This window comes from Apteryx mantelli, chromosome Z (genome assembly GCF_036417845.1).
Source record: "Apteryx mantelli isolate bAptMan1 chromosome Z, bAptMan1.hap1, whole genome shotgun sequence".
In the NCBI taxonomy this organism is placed as follows: Eukaryota; Metazoa; Chordata; class Aves; order Apterygiformes; family Apterygidae; genus Apteryx; species Apteryx mantelli.
Window position 1 is genome coordinate 21,503,037 of NC_090020.1, and position 22,176 is coordinate 21,525,212.

The window sequence follows — 22,176 nt, forward strand, 5'->3', positions numbered from 1 at the left end:
TCGCCTCAAGGTGCCCGCGGCGGCGGCGCTGTTGCTCCTGGCCCGCCGGAACCGGACCGGGGCGGCACGGACCGCCCGGCGGCGGGCGGGGAGGCTCTCGGCGAAGGCCGCCCTCATGCTGGCGGCGGGTGCCCTGCGCGGCTCGGGCGCCGTCGCGGAGCGCCCGGGCGGCCGCCGGTAGCGCGGCGCCGCCGCCGCGCCGCGCCATGGAGCCCGGCGCCGCGCCCGACCTCCGCGACGTCGAGCTGAAGCTGGGGCGCAAAGTGCCCGAGAGCCTGGCGCGGCCGCTGCGCGGCGAGGAGCCCCCCGGCCGCCCCGCCGCCGCCCCCCCGGCCGCCGGCCCCCGCCGCCGCCGCGCCGCCGCCCTCGCGCGGCTGGAGACCAAAGTGCAGCTCCTGCGGCAGGAGATGGTGAGTGGCGGCGCCGCGGGGGGGGCGCGCGGCGCGGCCGTTAGTGCGCCCGCGGCGCGGCCGTTAGTGCGCCCGGGGGGCCGCGGCAGCGCTCTGCTGCGCGTCTCCTGCACGTCACACCTGCTTCCCGCTCGTGGCTGCTCCCTGCCGAGGCGCTGGCCCTTCCCAGGCTGCAGCCCTGGCCTGGTGTCCAGCGAGCCCCTTCTGCACGGGGCTCTGCAGGGATTGACTTAGTCACGGACTGACTGTGTGGAAAATCCACAATAGTTCTTAAGCAACTGACTATTTGCAATTTGGCTGCGAGGGTGGTTTTTTTGTTTGTTTGTTTTGCCTGTGGTCTACAACAGGGTTGTACTCTATGTAATTCACAGCTCCTGGTTTGCCTACTGTTGTGAAGCAGGTGCTTGTCCTTCCTTGTGTGCCGCCATCCAAAGAAACTTATTTTGATGATGCCACAGGTTGGCCTCATTCTTTTAAAAAAGATATATATATGTGTATATAATAACACCACCAACAGGAAGACACTCTGCAGCAAGCAAATACTGAGCAGTTGTTAGATATGACTGATAACGTGGAGTACCTCAGGTGTGCAAGCACAGCTGGCCTCTGTTTTTATTAGCGAGTGTAATCACTTTGTGGGGCCCCAAAAGACACACTTTTGGTAGCAGTTCTTTCCATAGTTCTTGCCACATAGCTTGCTTAAAGACAATATGGAATCTGATCTTATTCAGATGAGGATTTTGCTGGCATCTTGTTGAGATGACTTATGCAACTGTCTTGGACCTGTGCCACTTAGAGCTAACAAAGCAATCCCATCCTGTGTGAACAAGTACAATACCATACCATCGGTCCCTCTGCAACCCAACAGACGTGAGCAGAAAGTGGCAGAGTTCAAGGGGTTGCGAAGTAATAAGCTGGCCGGTGGCAAAGGGAAATTGCAAATGAATGTCCCGAGAATTAATAACTAAGGTGATGACCTTGTTCTTGAGAGGTCACTCATATGAACTTGTGCAATAAAAAGTGTGATGTATGCTTTAAGCAATGCTCACAAATCCCAGCTTTCAATGTGTTTTAGTATAATGTTCACTATGAAATTTCAGTTAACTAACTTAACAAATGAAGTTAACAAAGTTAACTAAGTTCCACACTGTCAGCATCCTTCATGGTTATTTTCTAAGTTTTAATCTTGCACAATGGTCGGAAAGTGACCTGTATGTAGTGCATAACATAAAAGTGTTAGACACTGAAATGTAAAGGAGACCAATAAGGTAGACAAGGTACTTTGCATGAATGTCTAGACACAGTTAGGTCTACTTAGAGAAAGAAGTAATGAAATGACTTGCCATCATCGCTTTTTCCTTTCAAGCTGATCTCGTCTTCACCTACTTTACACTTGAAAATTCAATGTCATGATCTTCACTTTCCTGCTTTTTCTTGCTACCCTCGGTATGGACATCTTTTAGTCTTAACATCCTGGACTGCTCATATACTTCGTTGCTTTAATCACTGACTTGCCCTCTTTCACATCTAAACTCATCGCTCATGCTATGTAATGGAAGTTCTATTTAAATCTCCCATTTGGCTTCTGTTCTGTGCATGCCAGTTAAACTACTTCTCTGATAACTGTTCTTCGTAAAAGATGAAGTACAGGTACTCTGTCAATATCTTTTCTGTGCTGTCAGCTGTCTTCCCTAATCCGAAGCTCAAAAGTGAACCATCTTCTTGTGGTTCTCCTTTGCACTCTCTAGTGTCAATAAAGGATTCTCCTCGCTCCCAAGGGTCTTTGTGTTCTTAATCTGTCTCTTTCCCTCCTGCAGTTTTCTTTGTACAGCTCTGTTCAATGTAAGAACAATATCCCTCCCTCAAGTGAAAATTGTGCTGTTTCTCTCAATGTGGAAGTCTAACCATGTGGTTTGATTTAAAGGTGTTTTGTGTGGGCCTCCCTTCCCTCCCCTGGCCAAAACAGAGATAAATTAATCTTCAGGTCTGAACTGTATTAGTCTGAATGTGAGGATCTGTTTTTTGGCCTTACTGATCACTTTTTCTGTGCATCAGTCCTAAAACAGAGTCAGAACTCTTTATCCAGCTTCTTTTTATTTTACCTTTATCATATCATTTTATGATTCTGATTCATGTAAGCTTTGCGAGGCCTTGAATATGAAGCAAGTAGTTTATATCTGATTCAGTGGTAAACAGATGCAAAAAAAGGACAAAATGAGAAGTTTAGAAAACCACAGGTCATCTATAAAGCTTCTGTAGCCCTGTGATGTGAGCTTCTGCAGCCTGCTCACTGAACTTCAGATGGACACATCTGTGCTTTTTTTTGCTTGATTGCTTCAGGCTTGGGACAAGCTTTTTGTAAGCATTTGCAAAGTAACATTATTCAGGCTCCTTTTTAGTTGTGTATGCAAAACTTGACAGTGTTTGATATGCTGGCACCTTGATCTGTGAGGCTTATCAGTACTGCCTCACTGTCTCCTTGTGTTCTTGTTTTTGTTAATGAAGATAGTTTGGGCTGAAATGGGTATCTTCTCTTTTTTAACTTGGCTTCATAAGAGTTGTGCAATTACACAGCTCAACTTTTCTCCTTCTCACACTATTGTTTGTCACAGTTACTGTGCCTGCGTTGTCAAATTTCAACTAAATCTGACAAATTTTATAGATACTTCGTTAGTATGTTTTGACCTGTCATTTTATTTAACCATAGTGATACCAAAGCTCTAGACTGTGCTAAGGATATATTTTACTGTTAACTATGTTCCCTTATCTCATCCAAACTTCTTATCTGTTACAAGATACCGCTGTGCTCAACTGATATTCTCTGTTCAGCCCTTGACAGTAGAGAATGAGGGAACCAAAGTGAGTCTGTTTATGATGCCTGGGAGTAGATATCAAGCCTTATCACAGGAAATATGTCATCTTTCCAGTGAACAGAGTAAATTCAATTGCACAGGAATGGAAGCAGGTAGAATTTTTGCTCACATCAAAACGGAGGACCATCTTCTGTCCTGGCAATGCACAGTTTGTCCTTTTGAGTTGAATGAAGTTGTTCTGTTCTTCTAACCATCTAATATATGACAAACCAATGTTTATAATACTCAAGAACAAAGCAGCATCTGTTGGATGCTTCTGAGGAAAAGCTAGTTGGTGGAAGTTTTGAGACGGCTGTCTCACCAAGATGCCATGTGCTTGGGCTTGGAAGAGCATGAAGGGAATTATGGAAGTGATTACCTCAGTGTCATCTGCTGTGGGAGAATATTGAGAGATAAGCATACTATCATGCCCATCTTTGACTTGGAAATGATGCTTTTGACTGTGAGTTAAAGCACCGGACAAGTGGGTGGTGAATGTGGGGAAACCCTGTGTCTGCTGACTCAAGGCCTCAGGCTTGCATCTTGCTTCCTTAGATTATTTTGCTATCCAAGAGTACTGTTCTTTTTCTCCAGGCCTGATTTTGCTCATAGTCACCTGCATCATACACAAAGGCCCATGGGTTATCTTTCTTAAGAGGTGGACCTACTTGGCCAGGCCTCCTTGCCATTCTCTACCTCCTGTTTTCCTACCCAAACTGTGGTGGGGACTGCGCTGGATCCTGAAAATGTCTGAAGTATAAGGCTATCAACTAATAGGAAAAGCAAGCTGTGATTGCCAGAGAGGGTCATACTACTGTGCTTTGGTCAACTTAGAATGTGATGAATACCTTTTACTAGCGGATATGAAATTTATCTGATGAGTAATGTTAAACTGCTTTCTCTTGTGGTATTTTAAGTGTATTCATCCATCGGTGGGTCAATAACTTCTGATAGCTGCAACGTGCTTCTGGTGTATCATATTTGTGAGTTCACCATTCAATGCATACACTTCAGCAGTTACACACTGTGGTAAAATATGGATAATCATTCTGAAGTCTGGACTGCTGCTGCTTCTTAAGAAGCCTCATTTCTGCTTCACAAGATCTGTGACTAATCAAAGCAAAATTTTCTTTAAGACTTGAAGGAAAAAGAAAAAGTTGTTGAAAAAACTATTTTTTTCCTTTTAGTCCAGATTTTTCCCCAATAAACTTTTTATTGCATCTCAAAAGCTTTAAAAAAAAGTATAGTCTGTGTGCTTTATGTGCAATAAAAAAATAGTGTACTTTGCCTAAGAGTGTTTCAAACAAAGGTGTATTACACTTTGGAAGAGAAGGAGAAGTAGCAGTGTTGGAACACTTGTCTTGATTACGTTGAAGCTTTTAAATGAGTTTTTGAATGAGAACGCTCTCGAGGATCAAGTACTGTTAACAAGTTCGAACTGGCTAAACTGGGTGTTCTGAATACAGCAGTTTTTAGGGTGAGGTGATAAAGAAGCGGAAACAATCCTATTGCTAAGAAGTTGAGTGTGTCAGAATTAGGCTAAAGCTATGTGGACAAAGGTGTACTACCTATACACAGTCAATAATTGCCCCACTTCCCCTCTCCCCCACTCAGTAGTTCTGTTTTGGTATAACTTTTTGGTATAAATATTTTTTGAAAGGCTGATTAAAATGGAGCACTGACAAAATGAAGCAGAACTAGTGGTGCTTTGTACTGATTGGAATTAAGGCAAATATGCTCAATACAATACCAGTCCTTTTTCCTGTTCCTGTTGCATATTCCTTAGCCTGTAAATGAAGGCACAGGTTGGAGGGTGGAGTAATTCTGTTTTACCAAGCTCTTAAAAGTTTGAACAACTTCAGATTCACTTAGATTTATAATATACACAGTTGGGGGTCTGCCTGTATTAGTTTCTTGACAGAAGCTTTGCAAAAAGTAAACAGCTGTGACTTGAGACATCTCTTAACACTTGCTGTAAGTACAGACTGCTGCATTCACTGTTCCGTATGATAACATCAATTGACTTAATTGAAGCCAAGATCTGTTTGAGTGTGTCTAGTCAGCAGTGGAAAGCTGTATATCAGATTATGCCTTTCTATTAGGTTAATTGGAATTTTTACTTAAACTTGATTGTAGATAAAATCTTAAATGTAAAATTACTAGTGGCTAAGCCTCAAGCCTGTGTAGGAGGGTTTAATTAACCTTGATTTCTTGGTGAGCACTTGTTCAATGAATCCTTAAAGCACGGCTTCCCTTAGCGCTAGGAAGAAGGAATACAGAGAGCAGTGAAGTTGTTTTCCCAGGTCCTCCTGAAGTTAGCTGAAAAAGCTTGTAATCTTTGTTCTCACTCCAAAGGTCTCTCTTTCATACCTTGTTATTTGCATGGTGTGATCGTGGAGTTTGCAATCTTGTGATGTAATGCAGATCAGGCAGTGATATCAGGGCATTCTGGTTAAAAGAAACTTATAGATTGATCCCTAGAGAAAATGATCAAATCTAGCAAGAAGAAATTGAAACCTAATTACACTATCAGAACTTAGCCAAGCTTTTCCTGTCCTCAGAAGGATGAGCTGAACAAGCTTATGTAACTTCATGTATATTTAAACATATCCTTTGGCAAATCTCACACAGTGCCTTGGTAAAAGGATTTGAATGCTTGAACATCTCCTTATTTTAAATGATATACTTCATTTCGTGATGCTTTTTTTCTGATTATTTGTTTCAGGGATAGGGGAAGGATTTTGGCATTGGAATTTTTGTTTTAAAGTCTGATTGCAGTCAATTTGTATTGAAAAGAAGCAGTGTCTTACTGAAGACTAAATCCCATCTGCACAGAGACTTACAGTTTAACTGACTTATGCTAGCTTTTATGAAATCGATTTTAAAAACTTCCTGAGGAAATCTGCAGAAGGCCATAGTTTTATGTTGATACTTATGGCTAACAATAGTTAAAAAGAACCTTTTGTGTATGAACTGTAAAAACTTGAAATACACAACACAGAATGCATATATTGACCAGAGGTGACTGGCCAACAAGTGCACTTCTACTCTTCTACACATTTTTTTTCTAACAGTAAATGGTTTAGAAAAATAAAACATATTCAATTCATTTTTAAGGGTTGCTTGATTCTTAGGTTGTTCACTGCCTTCCGGCTCAGTCTTGTAAACTTTCCACAGTGGACATGTTTATTTCTTCGGTGTTTTGATCTTGTCCTTGTCCTGAAAGAGAGGCTGGAATCTGGAGAAAATGAGGATGAAGTTACATGAGTAAAAAGACAGGGGATCTGAGCTGCTGAAAAACAATGGGAATTTGATGAAATCAAATGCAATTTCTCTCTTGGATTTTCACCAGCATTTATAGCCATAACAGTTGGGCATCTTACATGTAAGCAGCACTAAAATATGGTTCTTCAATAGAAATTTGTAAAAACAAAGGCCTCTGAACAGAAAACTATGGGAGATCTCATAATAAAGGGGGAAAATGCTGTTTTGAATGCAGATGTGTGGCCTTTCATTTCCAGCCCCCATTCACTTAAGTGTGGCTGCTAATTACAAGCATTTACCAGTGGTGGATTACGTTTTGCCTTGCTGTCAAATCTTCTCTGCTGAATTTTGGCTTCACCCACACGTCCTTACCAGTGTGGAATGGGAACCAATAGCTAGTAGGGCAACTGGAGCCTCATCTGTCATCAGTGTACCAATTAGTTTCTTAATTTGAGCTCTTTGCAACTATTTAACAGTGCTAAGGCCACCTCAGACCAGAGGATCTGTATCCTACACAATCTGTAATCTTATATATAGCTTTTTTAAATTATCACTGAAATGTTGATCATAGGCAATGCTTGAAACTTTGAGCATGAGTTCTGTGAATGTGGACCTTCTGGGTGGAGATATATAGGCAAGTGATGAGTTTATCAAGCTCAGATGGCCTAAAAGTTGCTTTATGAAATCTTGCTCTAAAAGAACTACAGCAAAAATGGCTATTTGCAGGTTTTTCAGAAAGCTATTAAATCCAATGCTGAAGGAATTGTTAATTGCTAAAGCAATCAAAGAAAGAGGCAGGAGAAACTTGAATTCAGACTGAAGTATGAGGACTTCCATCGACACAGAAATTGTGAACAGCAACATTACCCCAGCCCAGCTTTGGCTGATTAGTTCACTGGATATTAGGGGAAAAAAATAATAATAATAAAAACTTCTGTAAGACTTTTCATGTGGCTGGCTTTCTTGTTAGTGAGGTCTAGATGTATGTTGATAGCTTAAGCTGTTCTGTCTTGCCATCCTGTGTCCAATACTGTAATTGTTTTCAAGCACAGTTTTGAAATATCATCCTCGTCATTGGAAAACTTCAGCTAATGCCGAAAGGGAACCATAGCACTAAGGATTTAAAACCTGCAAATTTTGGTCTTGTCAGCTACTTAAATGGCAGTAAAGGTCAAGGAAGGGGTTAATAAATAAAATAACTCTCTCTTTAATGCAGAAGATAGGATATTCCTGCACATCTGTACTTTGCAGTTAAGGACTATGAGCTCTTTGCTCTATCAGCTGAATAACTACAAACAAGACATATCTCGGAAATCTTGTGCCTGCACTGGCCATAGTAATGCTGTTTATGAACTAATCTTGCCTTGAGGCTGTAGTGCTGTCTGAGCTTGATTTTACTATGTACCTTAGTGCAGAGAGCCTTGTGGATGCTGGAGTGACCTTGGTATCCCTAGAGCCAGGTATGCGCGCTCTTTGTGTCTGTAGCAAGCTGTAGCAGTGCTAGAAGTAGACAGAGACAGTACTTCTATGTTTCCATTTAAATAGATGTGCTGTAATCTATATTGCTTTACTATTTCTTCTTTTGTAGAAGACAGCTAGAAGACAGAAGACTAGGATACTTAATTCAATAATTGTTGAATTCACAGTGGTGTAGTAGCTTCTGTCAAACCAAGACATCACTAAGGACATTGCGTGCTACATGTCTTGACTCTGTTTTGTGAAGTAACCAGGACTGGGGGATATGGTTTGGTTTGCTTAATGAAGTAACCTTCCTTCTTGTGTTTTTTAATATGTTGTCTCTAATACTTGTTTACAGCTTAGCTATCTAGGGATGTCTTTCCAAGTCTGTCTGTCTCTCTGTCCTCTAGTGAGGACTGGACTGGGCCAAAGATGACCAGTGGACTGTTTACTACAACCTGTGACACTCACTTCACTGAGATATGAAAAGCTAGTCAGCAGCATACCTGTGCAGTTTGTCAACTTCACAAGATACTTGACTGGGGCAGAAGAGTGTTCATTATAATCAACTGAAAGGGATTTTATTGTGTCTGTAAACTACCTCATATGTACAGCTTTGAAAGGTGTAAACAAGTCAACTTAAAGTTTTAACAAATTCAGAAGCAGACTTGAATGGTCAGTTATTCCATAAATATTATGTGTAATGTTCAGGCAGTGAGTCCCTGTGGCTTTCTACATGAGGTTGAGCATGTGGAAGAAAATATGGTTGAGGATTCCCCCCTCAAAGTTGTTCCGAAGAAGGTTTTCTTCCTTTCCTAAAAGGCAGTAAGAAGAAGACACCATGGAATATAGAGGATGTATATATATATGTCAGGTGCTAAAGTTAACTACTGTGTTTTGTTAGACTATACAACTTCTCCCAGAGCTTCCATAAGTATGGAGAGGAGAGTGAGAGGTGCAGCCATGCAACCCAGCACTCAGTCTAATCCTTCTCCTCCCTCCCCACCAACCTGGCAATTCTTAATGCTTATGGCTTGTCATGGGAACAATATGACACACTTGTTAATCGACAGGAAACACAAACTAGCTAAGCAGCTATGGAAAATTATCTGAATGTTAAGTTTGCTGTGCTGGAAAATAAACTCTTTGCAATAATGCATGGCCCTGCTGAGTGCTGTGCCAGGTTAAGTGAAAGTATTTAGTGCCAGTAAAGCAGTGCTAAATTGCTGTTTAACTATTGGAAGGTTCAGATTCTATAAACACTGTACTGACTTAATTTATAATTTTGTTCACTGTTATTAGATACCAGATGCATTCATAACTAAAATTTTTCAGAAGGAGAGTTATATTACTACACTGCTGCTTTGACTATGCCCTCTCTATGTGAAGGGGATACACATTCAAGAACAAATGGGTTGAGCATTTCCAAGCTCCCATGTTTTAACCCCACAGTAGAAGAAAAGGAAGAACAGCTGCTTCTTTCTATTTTTCTATCTGTATTATATATTTTTTTCTGTCTTCCTTCTGTCTCCCTATGGTTTAAAGAAATGTTCTGTTTGAAATGATTGAGTTGCTTCTGGTAACTAAGGTATGTTCTTACAAGGCATGGCAGACAGTCAACACAAATAAGATAGTACTCTCTTAATAGTGAGTGGTTGCTAGAAAAGGTGTGGATTTGGGAGGGGGGGGGGGTTATTTATTTATTTATAAAACTTCAGATGCAGGGCCTGACTGCTCCAGTAATTATGAGTGACTAGAAGACCAGTCCTAATTACAAAAAAAATGTGAAGCATTTTTATGTAAACAAAAGTAGGACCTGCATCAGTTTTCTACCTGTACAGAAAACTAACAAAGTGAGTAGTTATAGTCCATTCTGGAAGAAGACTAAAAAATAAGTTTGGAAGAGTGCCTAGAGAATGCCTGTTCTGACCACACCACAAAACCTGACTTTGTTCTAAGTTTGACTGCTAATAAAGACTGTTTTCTGTGTTGAACAAAGCCAAAAATAGATTTATCTAAAGAAGGTAGTGCAGTGCTTCTTATGTAGTTTGGTACTGGAGAATCCTTTCCTTGATCAGGAAGGTCTTCTAAGTAACAGAATTTGGATGGATCTGTGCAAAATCATGCCAAATTTGGAAAGTCATGCAGGGAGTCCTTGCGAGTTTGGACTTGGACTGTGCTAGGCTTCACAAAACTGTACAGGTAGGAGAGGAGTACACATGAAGCCAGGGGGTTAGTGCCTTCACAGGGCTGCTTCAGCCACTGCAATCATTAATTGATTAGATTAACCAGACATCTTAGGAGGATTTTCCCTTGCACTGAAATATTTTCATCACAAGTGGTGCCCCGGGGCATGTTCATGGTTATGTGGTTTGTAGGAAAAAGCTCTAAGTCCTGTAAGAGCAGAGGAGAACAGGCGGACCATTAGGTACCAAGAGCTTGTGGTGCTTTTGCCGGTGCAGAACAGGAGTCGTCCTGTTTCGGAGTAAAAATAATTGTGACCCAGACAAGGATATGATGTTTGGGCCTTTCTTTTTGCTTGGTCATTTCTCTCCTCCACTTTTGTTTTTGTGCTCTGTTAAAGTTTGATGACAATATTACTTCAAGAGTGCTAACCAGCACTTCCAGGGTACAACCCTGCTTCTCTTGTTCAGTCCAACTCTGTTATGGCCCACACTTCCTTGTCTAGTTCTGTCTCTTCCCAAGTCGCTCTGAATATTGACAGAGGTCCTACTTGTCATTTCCTAGTCGTCTTTGTGCAAGTCATGCACCTTATTTCTGCTCCACAGCTAGTTTACTAGCCAATATTTCCTTGATAGAAAGAATTGAAGTGACCAATTGCTTCCCATTCTACTCATGCCACTGGTGTAGAAGAAGCTGAGATCCACACCAGGTAAGATGGGTAATGCTTATTAATCAGACAAGATCAAATAACATGGAAGGACTGGTATTCAGAGTGCCTGTTTTTGCCCTGGAAGTTTGTAGTTCATGATTATTACTTCTGCTGCCTTCTGTGTAGGCTTTCTGTTTATTTAATTTTTAGTAAATACTTTCACTTTGCCTGGGTAATCATGTCTTTGTGACCTGCAGCATGGATTACTTTAGTATGTTCTGTAAGAGTCTACATATGAAAAATGCCCCAAACTGCAGCTGGTATAGACTGCAGCAGCCTGCTTAGTTAGTCTTATTGGCCAAATTCAGCATTTCAGCTTGCTAGAAATGGCACTAGCTTCCTGTTTGCTTCTAGATTTTTAACTGAGATCCAAATGCAGGTTGGCTGCTAGCTGGTTCTTTCTTAGTGGGTGAGAAAGAACTAAACTGTTTGTATATATCTGAAAGTTTAGAAGAGTATTTTTGGTTGAAAGACTTGAGTAGGCAAGTTAGTTTCTTTGTATCTAAAAGATCTCAAATTTGCTAATACATTCTGATGGGCACAGAGGCTGTGTATGGGTAGTACCTTGACAGGATGGTGATTACACTGGTGGGGAGATCTGGATGAAGCTTTCAGTAAAAATAAAAATGCCCCACCCCTCATGAATCTGAAATACCCAATTTTTAATAGTCCTCACACAGGTGGGTTTTTTTTAAACATTGTTTGATAAGATGTTGAGTGTTTTCGTTCCCTGAGTTTGAAAACATTTTGTAGCGTGGAAATGTTTTTCTACCTTTTTCACAGAGAAAATACCATGATCAGCATATCACTTTAACTCCATTAAAGCAGTGCTAACAGGAGATAAGAAAATTATAATTACAAGGTTGGCTTGAAGTTCCTTTTTATTCTTATTCAGTTAAACCTTCAGTAACTAGGATGAGAGTTTGCTGTTAGTAACGATTAGGTTGTTGGATTAAAAAAAAATTCTTTTAACAGGCTCACCTCCAGGGCCACAGAATTATTACAAACAGAATTTCACTTGAACTCTGGGAGACTCAGACAAAGATTTGAATTTTTTTGAATCTCATGTCTCTCTAGTGGTATTGTGAAACCAGACTTGAATTTCAAGAGTGTTCAGATTTGTCCCAGTATTAACATTGTCATGTCTCAGTTCTGACATGAATAAAACAAGTGTCTTTTTTTCCTTTTAAAAAATTAAGAAGTTGAGGTTCACTCTTGTGTAGGTAAAAGCAACGTTTTCACACTTTGGATATATCTGTAAGCAAAACCTGTGATCTTTCACTTCTTTAGTTCCATGCTTTTGAGCATACTTAAACAGTGTTAATATTTAAACCAGTTAGGTTTAGAGGGATGAATAGGGCTGGAGTCCTCATTCACCTAGCCTAATTCAGAAAAGTACAGATATTTTCTTCAGTATTTCAACATGCCTTTTTAACAGTATGTTTAGGTCAAGACAGACTTATGTAATGCAGCGAGTTAAGCCTGCTATATATAAAATCCACTGAAAAAATCTAGATATGCTGTTGAGCCACGGGTGCTGTCCAGTGTTGGTAGGGAAGCAATGTACAGTCCCATGTTTTGGCTGAACCCAAATGCATTCTAACAATTCTGTGACGGACCATCTACCATAACGCTTTTTGATACCAGCAGGCATTTCTTGCCACTGCATATTGACCTAAATGCTAGTAGTGGTATTATCGTGTCTGTCAATGTATGTGGGTCCATATTATGGATTTCTCTGGACATTTTCACCTCTGTCATAGGAGTTATATTTGTAAGGTCAGATGTTTTTAGAATAGCACTGTGTGATATTAAGAAATATTCATAATCTTAATACTGCACTAGAAGCTTTCTGCTCTTCTCAAACCACTACAGTTCCTCACCTCTCCCTTTCATGTTCATTCAACTGGGTTTTAAAATAATCGGTGGCTTCCTTTTGTATTTACTCATCCTTTTGAGGCTGGATGTTCATCACTGAGAATTCTGTGGTCTTTCAGTATTTTAAGAGCTAATTTAGCTCTTATTTATTTGGGGGGGAATGAAGGAATAGGGACTTAGTTAACTAGCCTTTATTCTTCCCAACTGCTTGCTGTTTGGTGTATAGCATGTTTCTTTCCAATGGTAGCCATCATGGATATTTAAATTTAGTTTTTTTTTTTTCCTTACAGTAAAAACACAAAAAGTAAAATGATTTTTCCCCTGAGAATTTTGTATTACACTTCAGCATACAGGATACCTCAAACAGTGTAATGTTAAAACCAAAATAAGTTTTTTGTACCCTACTGAATGAATTATTCATCCAAATCATCCAGATGTTGCTAGGTATTAATGGAAGTGGTAAACTGCCCACATATACTTGCCTGCAAAGGATCATGTAAATGCCAGGGAGGAGGGAAAAAAGGCCTTGAGATCCACCTTTTGATTATAGAAATAAGATTGCACAGCTTGATGGTGTTGATGGTGTGTATTTTCATGTCAAGTCTGAAGGAGATCAGTTAGTATGTATAAAATTATTATATTAAAATAGGGTGATGAAAGGGAAATGTGAATCACTAATATTATAATTTACTTTACCAGAACATAACTGTACTGACACAATATTTTATTCATATATTTGCAAAAAAGTCTGTGAAACCTGTTCATTAAAAGACTCTCACTGCTCACTGAGCTAACTTGCTGTCTCATCAGGTTGTTCTGCCTCATGATTACTTTGGAAGTGGCTCAGACTTGACCTACCCACTTCCTCACTTTAGTTAAGGAGTGTTTGGTTTTGTGATTTTTCTAGGTGCTTTTTCTTTCTCTGGCATTAGGTAGAGTTCTGTTTATAGAAAGAGAAACTTTTACTGGCTTATGTTTTTTTTTTCTTTACTGTCTCTCCTTCCTAGTTAAAAAGCACTGTTCACAAAGCTGTTACACTGTTACCAAGTTTTACAGAAGGACCGGTAGAAATACTTGTCATAGCATTTGGTGCCGGGTTGCTTTGGAAGTGCAGCAGATTGAAAAGACATCATGGTCAGGCTTGAGCCTCTCCTCAAACTAACAAGGTCAAGGGGGCAGACAGAAGCTGAAAACTTAATGACTGCTCGTTTTCAGCAGGGATTTAGGTGATTGTAGTGAATGCTGTCTAAAAATCTACTATGAGGTTTTTAACTAATTTGGAGTCTTCAAGAGGAATGAGATATTAAAAGGTAAAAATGAAAGCTACCTAGAATAAATAGTTTCCCTTGCAGTGTGTTCTTAAGTCATTTTCCTACTATAAATCTCTTGTGCAAAAGAAGGCAACAAGTAAACTCAAGACTGCTTCTGTGACATGCCAAAATGTTTTTATCATGAGTCATTATAGAAGTGCAGCTGAGAAAGGCCAATGTAATTTGCTCAAGAGATCAGCAAACTGCAACTACAAATCAACTATAGATCCCATAAATGTAGCTTTTGTATGTGCTCCCTCATTCTTGGAAGATTATCACAAGCCTTAAAAAAAAAAAAGGAAGTGTCCCAACAATACACTAATACAAACCTATGCTGAAAGGAAACTGAAGTGCAAAAAAGCTATTGATCTAGGTATTTTCTCTATTGACTTAATTTACAGAAAGTGTCTGTTATGCATAAGTTATTATGAGGTAAATCACCCAGGGCATGCTACCCTCGTTTGTAGCCCAGGTTACTACTTCCATTGTATATGCATATTAAGAAACTGATGAAATGAGAGTGCTCACAGTGTCAAGTTGGTTGGGTTAGCGTGAATTATTGCAAAGCCTGAATTAATCTAAGTCAGTTGACTTTGCAGCGGAGTGGATGTGAGGCTTTCCCACAATTGGTTGCTCTGTCGCTGGTATGTGGAGGATCCCTTTTAGCTAAGGACAGTTAATTAACCTGTGTTCTTGCCCTCTGTGTAAACACTCTGGCTTTTTGACAGGTGATGCTGAAGATTGTGTTCGTACTCAGAAGTCAGACTATGCACTCTGCTTTTTCATCTGGATCCTGAAATATCTTTGCCTGAAGTGACTTAATTATTTAAAGAAAACAATGCAAACATACTGATGGAATGGGACAGTTCAGGAGTAGGCAGTATATTTAAACTCGTGCACATGCTTATGTACTAAATAAACTAAGATGGAGCTTATGCACAACCTATTCTTACACTCAGCATCATATAGTTTTAAGGAGAAGAATTTTGACTCTTTTCATCTGTCACTTCCAGGCTTGTTTTGTTTTAGACAAGTGTAAAATGGGAGCAAAAGTATTTCTTTGCTCTGTGGTGTTGAGTTACTCTGAACCCATTAACCTGCAAGTGATGCTTTTCATGCTTTATGGTAGTTGCTTAATAAACAAAGCATATTTGTGTGACCACACTGATCCCTGTTATGAATGGTAAGCTCAGTGACTTCGATCAATTTATGCTTGCATTCACATGCTCTGAATTTGTCACTTTAAATCAGTTGCTTAAGGTCTGTTTAGTGTGTTGTGTGTATTCTGTCACAGAGTTGGTTGGTGTTTCACTGGTGAGTTTTATATGCTGTTTGTAGCTGCTCACTAGCTCTTGATCTGATAAAACTAAATTTCTTCGAATAATTCCACATTGCCAGTGACTATTTTTCACACTTTCACCTCTCTCCTTGGAAAGAATTTTTTTAGTTACTTTTTAAATTGATACTCAGTGTTTGTAGGAAGAGTGATACCAGGAAAAAAGTGGAGTGAACTTAGCTTTCTGAAGAAACATACTTCTCATGATTCACACAAATTATGTTGGACATTGTTTGTTAAAACTATTTTGTTACATCTCAGATGAATTCATGGAATTCATTATTCTATGGAAAACTCTGGCAATCTGCCTTAAAACAATAGAATGCGGAGGTAGAAATAGGTGAGTGACCATAAAGCTGAATAACACTGAATAACATGGGAAATAGAAGAAATAGCATGAGAAAGTGGAAAGCTGTCTGACACACCCTATAAAAAGGAAAACATCAGTAACACTAAAGCTCCTAATCTGTGTTGGTCACACAGGCTTGTTTGGCATGGAAACATTGAGCTCATCTGAAATTGTTTGGAAAATGATCAATACAGGTGGATATGGTAGTATTTAGATACAGATGTAACTGGCTGCAATACCCATTTCATCTAACTTCTGTATGTGCTAATTCCCTTCTGCAAGACTGCTTGTGCTCTGCACCTCTGAGCTGCTGTCAATGGGGCATCACATTTTGCTACTGCATCTTTCCAACTTCTGCTTGTTGTGGAATACCTGTCTAAAACTGTACTGCTTCAGAAATGCAGGTCCCACACTAACCAACCCTAGATCGGTGTTGGGATTCCTTGCTCATATGACAGTGTGGATATCCACTGGGGATACTATGCAGTGTATCCTGTCTGAGCTAAATAAATTAAATCACTCCCTGAATCCATTAGACTGCAAGCTTAAGTTTCCTGTCTTTCAGTGACTTATTTCACTGTGCTCTGGCTAAACGATTTGTCGTGAAGGAAATATTTTGCTATACAAGCTTGTTCATTTCCTTTCCTTTTACTATTGGGCATGTTACATCACACACGTACAGGTGTTGAGGAAAAAATGAAGCTAATATGTTTTACATAAACTTAGGAATATCTTTTCCGCAGACCACATTTTATAGTTACCGTTAATATCCCTGCAGATTTCCTGTAGTTAAAAGAAGAGAAAGAAATCATGTGATCCTAGGAATCTAAAAGAAAGCAAGCTACAGAAAGGAACTAGTGTTGCAGACATCTTTGACAGATTAAAAGGTTGTATTGAATGGAATTTTTAACTCTGTCACTTTTGGAGGGGAAGAGGACCCACTGTCTTTTAAGCTAGTTGGAAGTTGTCTGTAGAACAGAATAAGAAAACAAGTCCATTCTGCCCATGGTCTGAACAGATAAAGTACAACTTTGATCCAAAAGGATAGTGACCAAGGTAGGACAACTAATGTGTTGGCTGTTTTAGGTGACAGTCAGGAAGTGATAATTGTCTGTGTTAACAGCTCTAATCATTAAGAATTTTATTCCAAGATGGATAACCTAATCAAGTTCTTCTTGGAAATGTTTTACATGTAGAAATAACTTGGAATACCTCTGTGTAGGTAAGTACATATGTGTGCACATGTATATGTGTATGTATAAATTCTGTGTTAGTGTCATGTGATGACTTGAACATATGATGATGGTATTGCAGCTGTGATTATATAAGACTATAAGGAAGGCTTATGGTGGTAGGGGTAGAAATATCTTGTTAGAACAGCCAGTATAAGAGGGGGAAGGGAGGGAAGCATTAGCAAGCTTTTAGGCCAGCCATCCTGTCCAGACTGAAGATTTCGTTGTGCCTGAAAACTAATCTGTTTTGTACAACTGTGCTACCAAACTTTGTATTATTCAAAAGAAAGATGCTTACTACTACTGCAGTTTCATTATTCCTCTTGCATGATTAGCTGCTTACTGTGAAACATTTAAGATGCTTACTGGGGGTCTGCACTGTTGTGACTACAAAAACTAAAAGCTGCAGGATATAAAAGCTAGCCTGTAACCAGAATTATTTTTTTTTGTCTCATCAAAAGTCCTTTCCACTGTATGACACAAGTTTGTGCTGAGAACTGATGCATATTCACACATACCTTCCCTATAGTGGTGCTGTGCTCTACTTTTAACTCAAAAAAGCAGCTGTGAAAACTGTTCTGCAATACCTATATTAGACATTAATCACTCTTATTATTTCTGAAATGCACCTGTTACTGTGCACAACAAACGGAGCTGTTAAACATGATGAGCTTATATTGTGTTCAGTCACTTTAATTGGATCATCTTCCCCAACAGTTACACTGGTTGCAGCTGCACAAGTGAGCAGACACTAATGTGATTGCCTCTGGAATGAAGTAGATAAGAGGCAAGAAATGCCATAGTAACATTTTTATGTTATGAAGCAGACGAAGTCAACCTTGTTAAAGATGACACTTGGTGGACCACTTTTTAGTGTTTGCTTTAGGAAAAGCACACTGTTTGTAAGAGACTTGTTACTAAATGATAGCATGGAAAAGGACGACCCAAGTCAGCAGGAATGCAAAGAATTACTCATAATAAGGCTGTTCTGCACAAATTCTGGAGCTGTGGGTGTATTTAGAGCAAGAAATGGTTTCCTGTGTACTGAATCTGAAATACATGAGTTGTCCACTTTATCTAAAAGTGACCACTTCATTAGCGGCTTGTTGGTGCTGTCTGTTAAGCATATCCTTAATCAGCCTTTTGGGAAATTGCTGTTCCCAAACTTGCACATACTCAAGTTGCTGAAGTCTATACAGTAGTTGCAATTGAGAAGTGGGGTAATTTGCTGCTGTCACAATAGCAGCCTAGTTGCTGAGCAAATGGTGTATAGTGATTTATGGATAGGAGTAGAGGAGGAGGCTTGAGCAGGAGGGTTGGGAAATGGTCGATGCGTTTTCTAAACCTCACATCTGAAACAATAATAGATTGGCAGATTTATTAAAACCATGAGTGGTAATGCTATTTTGCACAATACCAAATCAGCTAAGTTAAATCCTATGATTCTGGAATGAGGATAATTCAGAAGTTATTTCTGGGACTAGGAGAGGAGATTGGGAATACATGTAAGAGGTAGCTAAACAGTCTGGTACTAGCAAAGCTTGAAATATCTTCTATAGTATCTAACAAACAATAAATAATTTTTTAACATCTGTGTCAGGTCTGCATAACTTAAGATATTGAGAAGAATTTGGCATTAAAGTATGGAAAGAATCATGTCCAAATAGTACTCTTGGCAAAACAAGGTAGAGCACTTGCTTTCTCAGAATACAGATTTCATTCCAGTCCATTATGAACAATACAGATGCTATATTTCTGTATAATACTTATGGATGTGCAGAAGAGAATAACATGTCTATTGTGTGGCAAAACAGATCTTATTTGCTTTCTCCCTTATTTCTCAGTTGAGTGAAAAATTTAAATTTTGGATATACTGTTGTGTCTTTTTTTGAATTAATAATCTGAAAGTTAAGACATTAGTCCCCTATGGAAGAAAGGTATTTGATATATGTCTATATATCAGACATTGTGGCACACAGATTTTTGTAGAGAAATACCTTCAAATTATATAAAAATGAAAATATTTCCTAAATACATTTGCTAAGTGAGTTTAATTAGCATGAAATCTCTGTGCAGTATCTTGATTACTACAATTAAAAGACATCAGAACATGTGACAGAATATGTCACAAGTAACACTACATGTAGTATCTCCATGAGTTGTTCATTTGAAATAAATGGGACCTTTTCCCAGCAGTTTTAAATATGCATGTGCAATATTGCTACTATGCCAAAACTATTCATCTAGGCCTAGTTTGCCTTCTGAAATGAGACTAGAAGAGTGTCTGTTGTCATGTCAGACAGTTCTGAGGTGCTAGCAGAAAGGGCTACAGACTTGATTGTCACAAACTAGCATTATCTCATCAGGATTCAGTTCAGACACACTTGTATGACTGAACAGCTTCCAAAGAAGAGCTAATTTTTTTTCACAAGCTTGCATTATGGATGGCAGTAGCTTCTTGCTGGCTTCAGCTGACCATGTGGGCAAACCTTGAATCATCTTCAGTTTTCTCTGATTACCTTTTCAGTATTTTCTCTTGTTTCATGTGGTAAATAGGAGGTTCCACAACATTTCTTTGCCAGCAATCACCCTATTTCAGGTGTAAAGCAACAAATAAAACACTGAGGCTTCACCTTTATATATCATCTCACTGTGGAAATTTGAGTAAAACCGTACCTTGTTAAGTTTGTCTATTAACTAAAACACAGACCGTTTACTTAGATAGTCCTGTAAAATGCAGCTTTGTAATAATCCACTATGCCTTACCATAAAAATTTCTGTGTGTGTGCATCAGCCAGCACAATTAAGTTGCAATGTAGGACTCTATGCTTACTGTGCATTTTTTATTCAGTTATGTCTTTCAGATTGTCAGTCTTTGTGTTAATCTAATAAATTTTTGACTGTAAAATCATAACTTCCGTCTAATCTGAGTTTAAATAATTTGAAATTTATGGTTTCAGTAAATTGATTTTATATACACGCACTCTCAGATATATATACTGCAACTTGCAACATAAACTTGAGTGTAGTTTGACTAATGTTAAAGCGCCACAATCCTTCTTCCAGATCATGCACACCTGAAAATTATTTATTATCCAAGTAGCCATAATATGGAGAATTTGGAGTGAATGCTGCCTGGGTCTGCTAAATAGCTGACAGTAATTGTAACCAAAACGGGTTTGTATCTTGTTTCTCCCAGTAGTAAAAGGCTACTCCAAAGAGTGGTGATAGTAGCTGAGTTTTTCATTCAATAGCATTGTACCAGTGTTTGCACAAGTCCTGTAGCTGACTAGTATAAAATAAATACAATATTAATGAAACATGTAGTCTGATCAGGTTCCTACTTGAACTTTACTGAAAGTATAATATAAGAAAATTTTTATTTTTTTAAACTAATTATTTGAATAGATTTGTTCTAGACATGTAAAGTACTCTTTCTTTTTTTAACCCCTCCATTGCATCCAGCCTGCTATTTAAAGTTTGATTTAGAAGAACGGGTAACAGTTTTAATCACTTCTGCCTTGCAGGTTAATCTCCGAGCCACTGATGTCAAGCTTATGCGCCAGCTACTCATCATCAATGAAAGTATTGAGTCGATCAAGTGGATGATTGAAGAGAAGGCTATTGCCAGCAGAGGTAGCAGTTTGAGTGGCAGCCTGTGCAGCTTGCTGGAAAGTCAGGACACATCTCTCCAGGGCAGCTGCAACAGTTTACAAGACTATAGTGATGGACTAGATGGAATATCAGTGGGGAGTTATTTGGACACTTTAGTGGATGATGTACCTGGTCACCAGACTCCCTCAGATATGGACCAGTTCAGTGATTCTTCTATTCTAGAAGACTCACAGCCCCTGCATAAGCATCCCAAAATTGATTCTGATGAGTACTACTGTTTTGGTTAATAGAAACAAGTTCCAGTGGGACATGTGTGCACTTGTATTTATCTTTTTTCTTTGCTGCTATTTTATTTCATGTGCAAAAAACCCAAACTTCTCTTGGAAGCAAAACATACTTTGATTCCAGTTTAGAACTTTTCTGTTGCTCCTAACATGTTTTCTCCTAGGTGAGTTGTCTTCTCTTCTCATCCTCCACTTTTCTTAATTTATTGTTGCAATTTTTCTTGTTTTGTTTTAATTTTTTATAATGCTATCTTTACGAGTTTTTAAAAGTGGTGAAGAAAAAGCTTTAGCTTTAAAATGAGACATTGGGGAATGAGAGCATTAATTTTGTACTGGCTGGCAATAAAATGTCTTCTGATAACCATATGTTGTGGTAAATTTTCTTGACTACCAGGTTTTGCCTTTCCAAAGACGCTGTTCTTATTCAGCCTTAGGTCTGAATCTCAACCTACAGAATAATACTGCCTTTTGTAAACAATGATATTTGAAGAAGTTAAGCTGTTTTCACTTGGAGTAAAAACTTTCCCAAACTTTTCCGTGTGGGGTTTCTTTCTTCATGGATATTCTTATCACGTTTGTCCATTTATGACCTGAAACTTAAATTCTTGGCTTCACTGATGTCCTGAAGTGGTGGGTTCCAAGTATTAGAAGCTCTGCATGAGAGTATATTTCATTTCTATGTTTACTGCCTTTCATCTTCATTGAACTTGCTGCTTTTATAGGCACAGTGTCTATCTGGAAAAAAATGAAGGAGGCATTCCATATTCAAAATATCAAATTCTAATACTTTGGATTCTGGGCCAAAAATCCTTGGCAGAGTTATTTTAAAAATATAATTTAAGCTCTTGATAATTCTTTTATCTTGAAACCTGGAGGGACTTAACTGAGCATGGTGAAACATTTTGCAGTAAGCGTCTTGCTAAAGAGCATGTCCTGTTTTATTTTTATTACACATACATAAATCCTGTTCCTTTGCAAGTTACTTTGTTTTTTTCTATCAAACATACAATTACTAAGAGAAAATGTTGCCCTGCTGCCTTTTCATTTGCTGTTTTACAAATAAGAGCTTGTTTTAACCTTCTAATGGTACAGTTGAGAGCTACCACTAAATATTTGTCTAAGAAGCATCTGAAGAATCTTAAGAAGAATCTAGAGGAAAATTGAAATAAATGCTCTCTGGAAAATCTCTGGCTCTTGAGACTGCTCTGGCTGGTGCTTTTGTGCAGAATATTAGGAGTTTTTTTTGTTTAAATTGCTTCAAAATCATAATGAAACAAGATTTTATTCTTATACAG

At 39.0% G+C, this 22,176-nt stretch overlaps 1 protein-coding gene across 1 annotated transcript; it reads left to right on the forward strand.

Annotated features, from left to right (window-relative positions):
- The first annotated feature begins 206 nt into the window (after window positions 1-206).
- Window positions 207-21,242, forward strand: LURAP1L (leucine rich adaptor protein 1 like). The gene is made up of 2 exons (XM_067316094.1): window positions 207-410; window positions 20,510-21,242. The coding sequence occupies exons 1-2, from the start codon at window positions 207-209 to the stop codon at window positions 20,882-20,884; spliced, it is 579 nt and encodes a 192-aa protein (XP_067172195.1). The 3' UTR covers window positions 20,885-21,242.
- The last annotated feature ends 934 nt before the right edge of the window (window positions 21,243-22,176 follow it).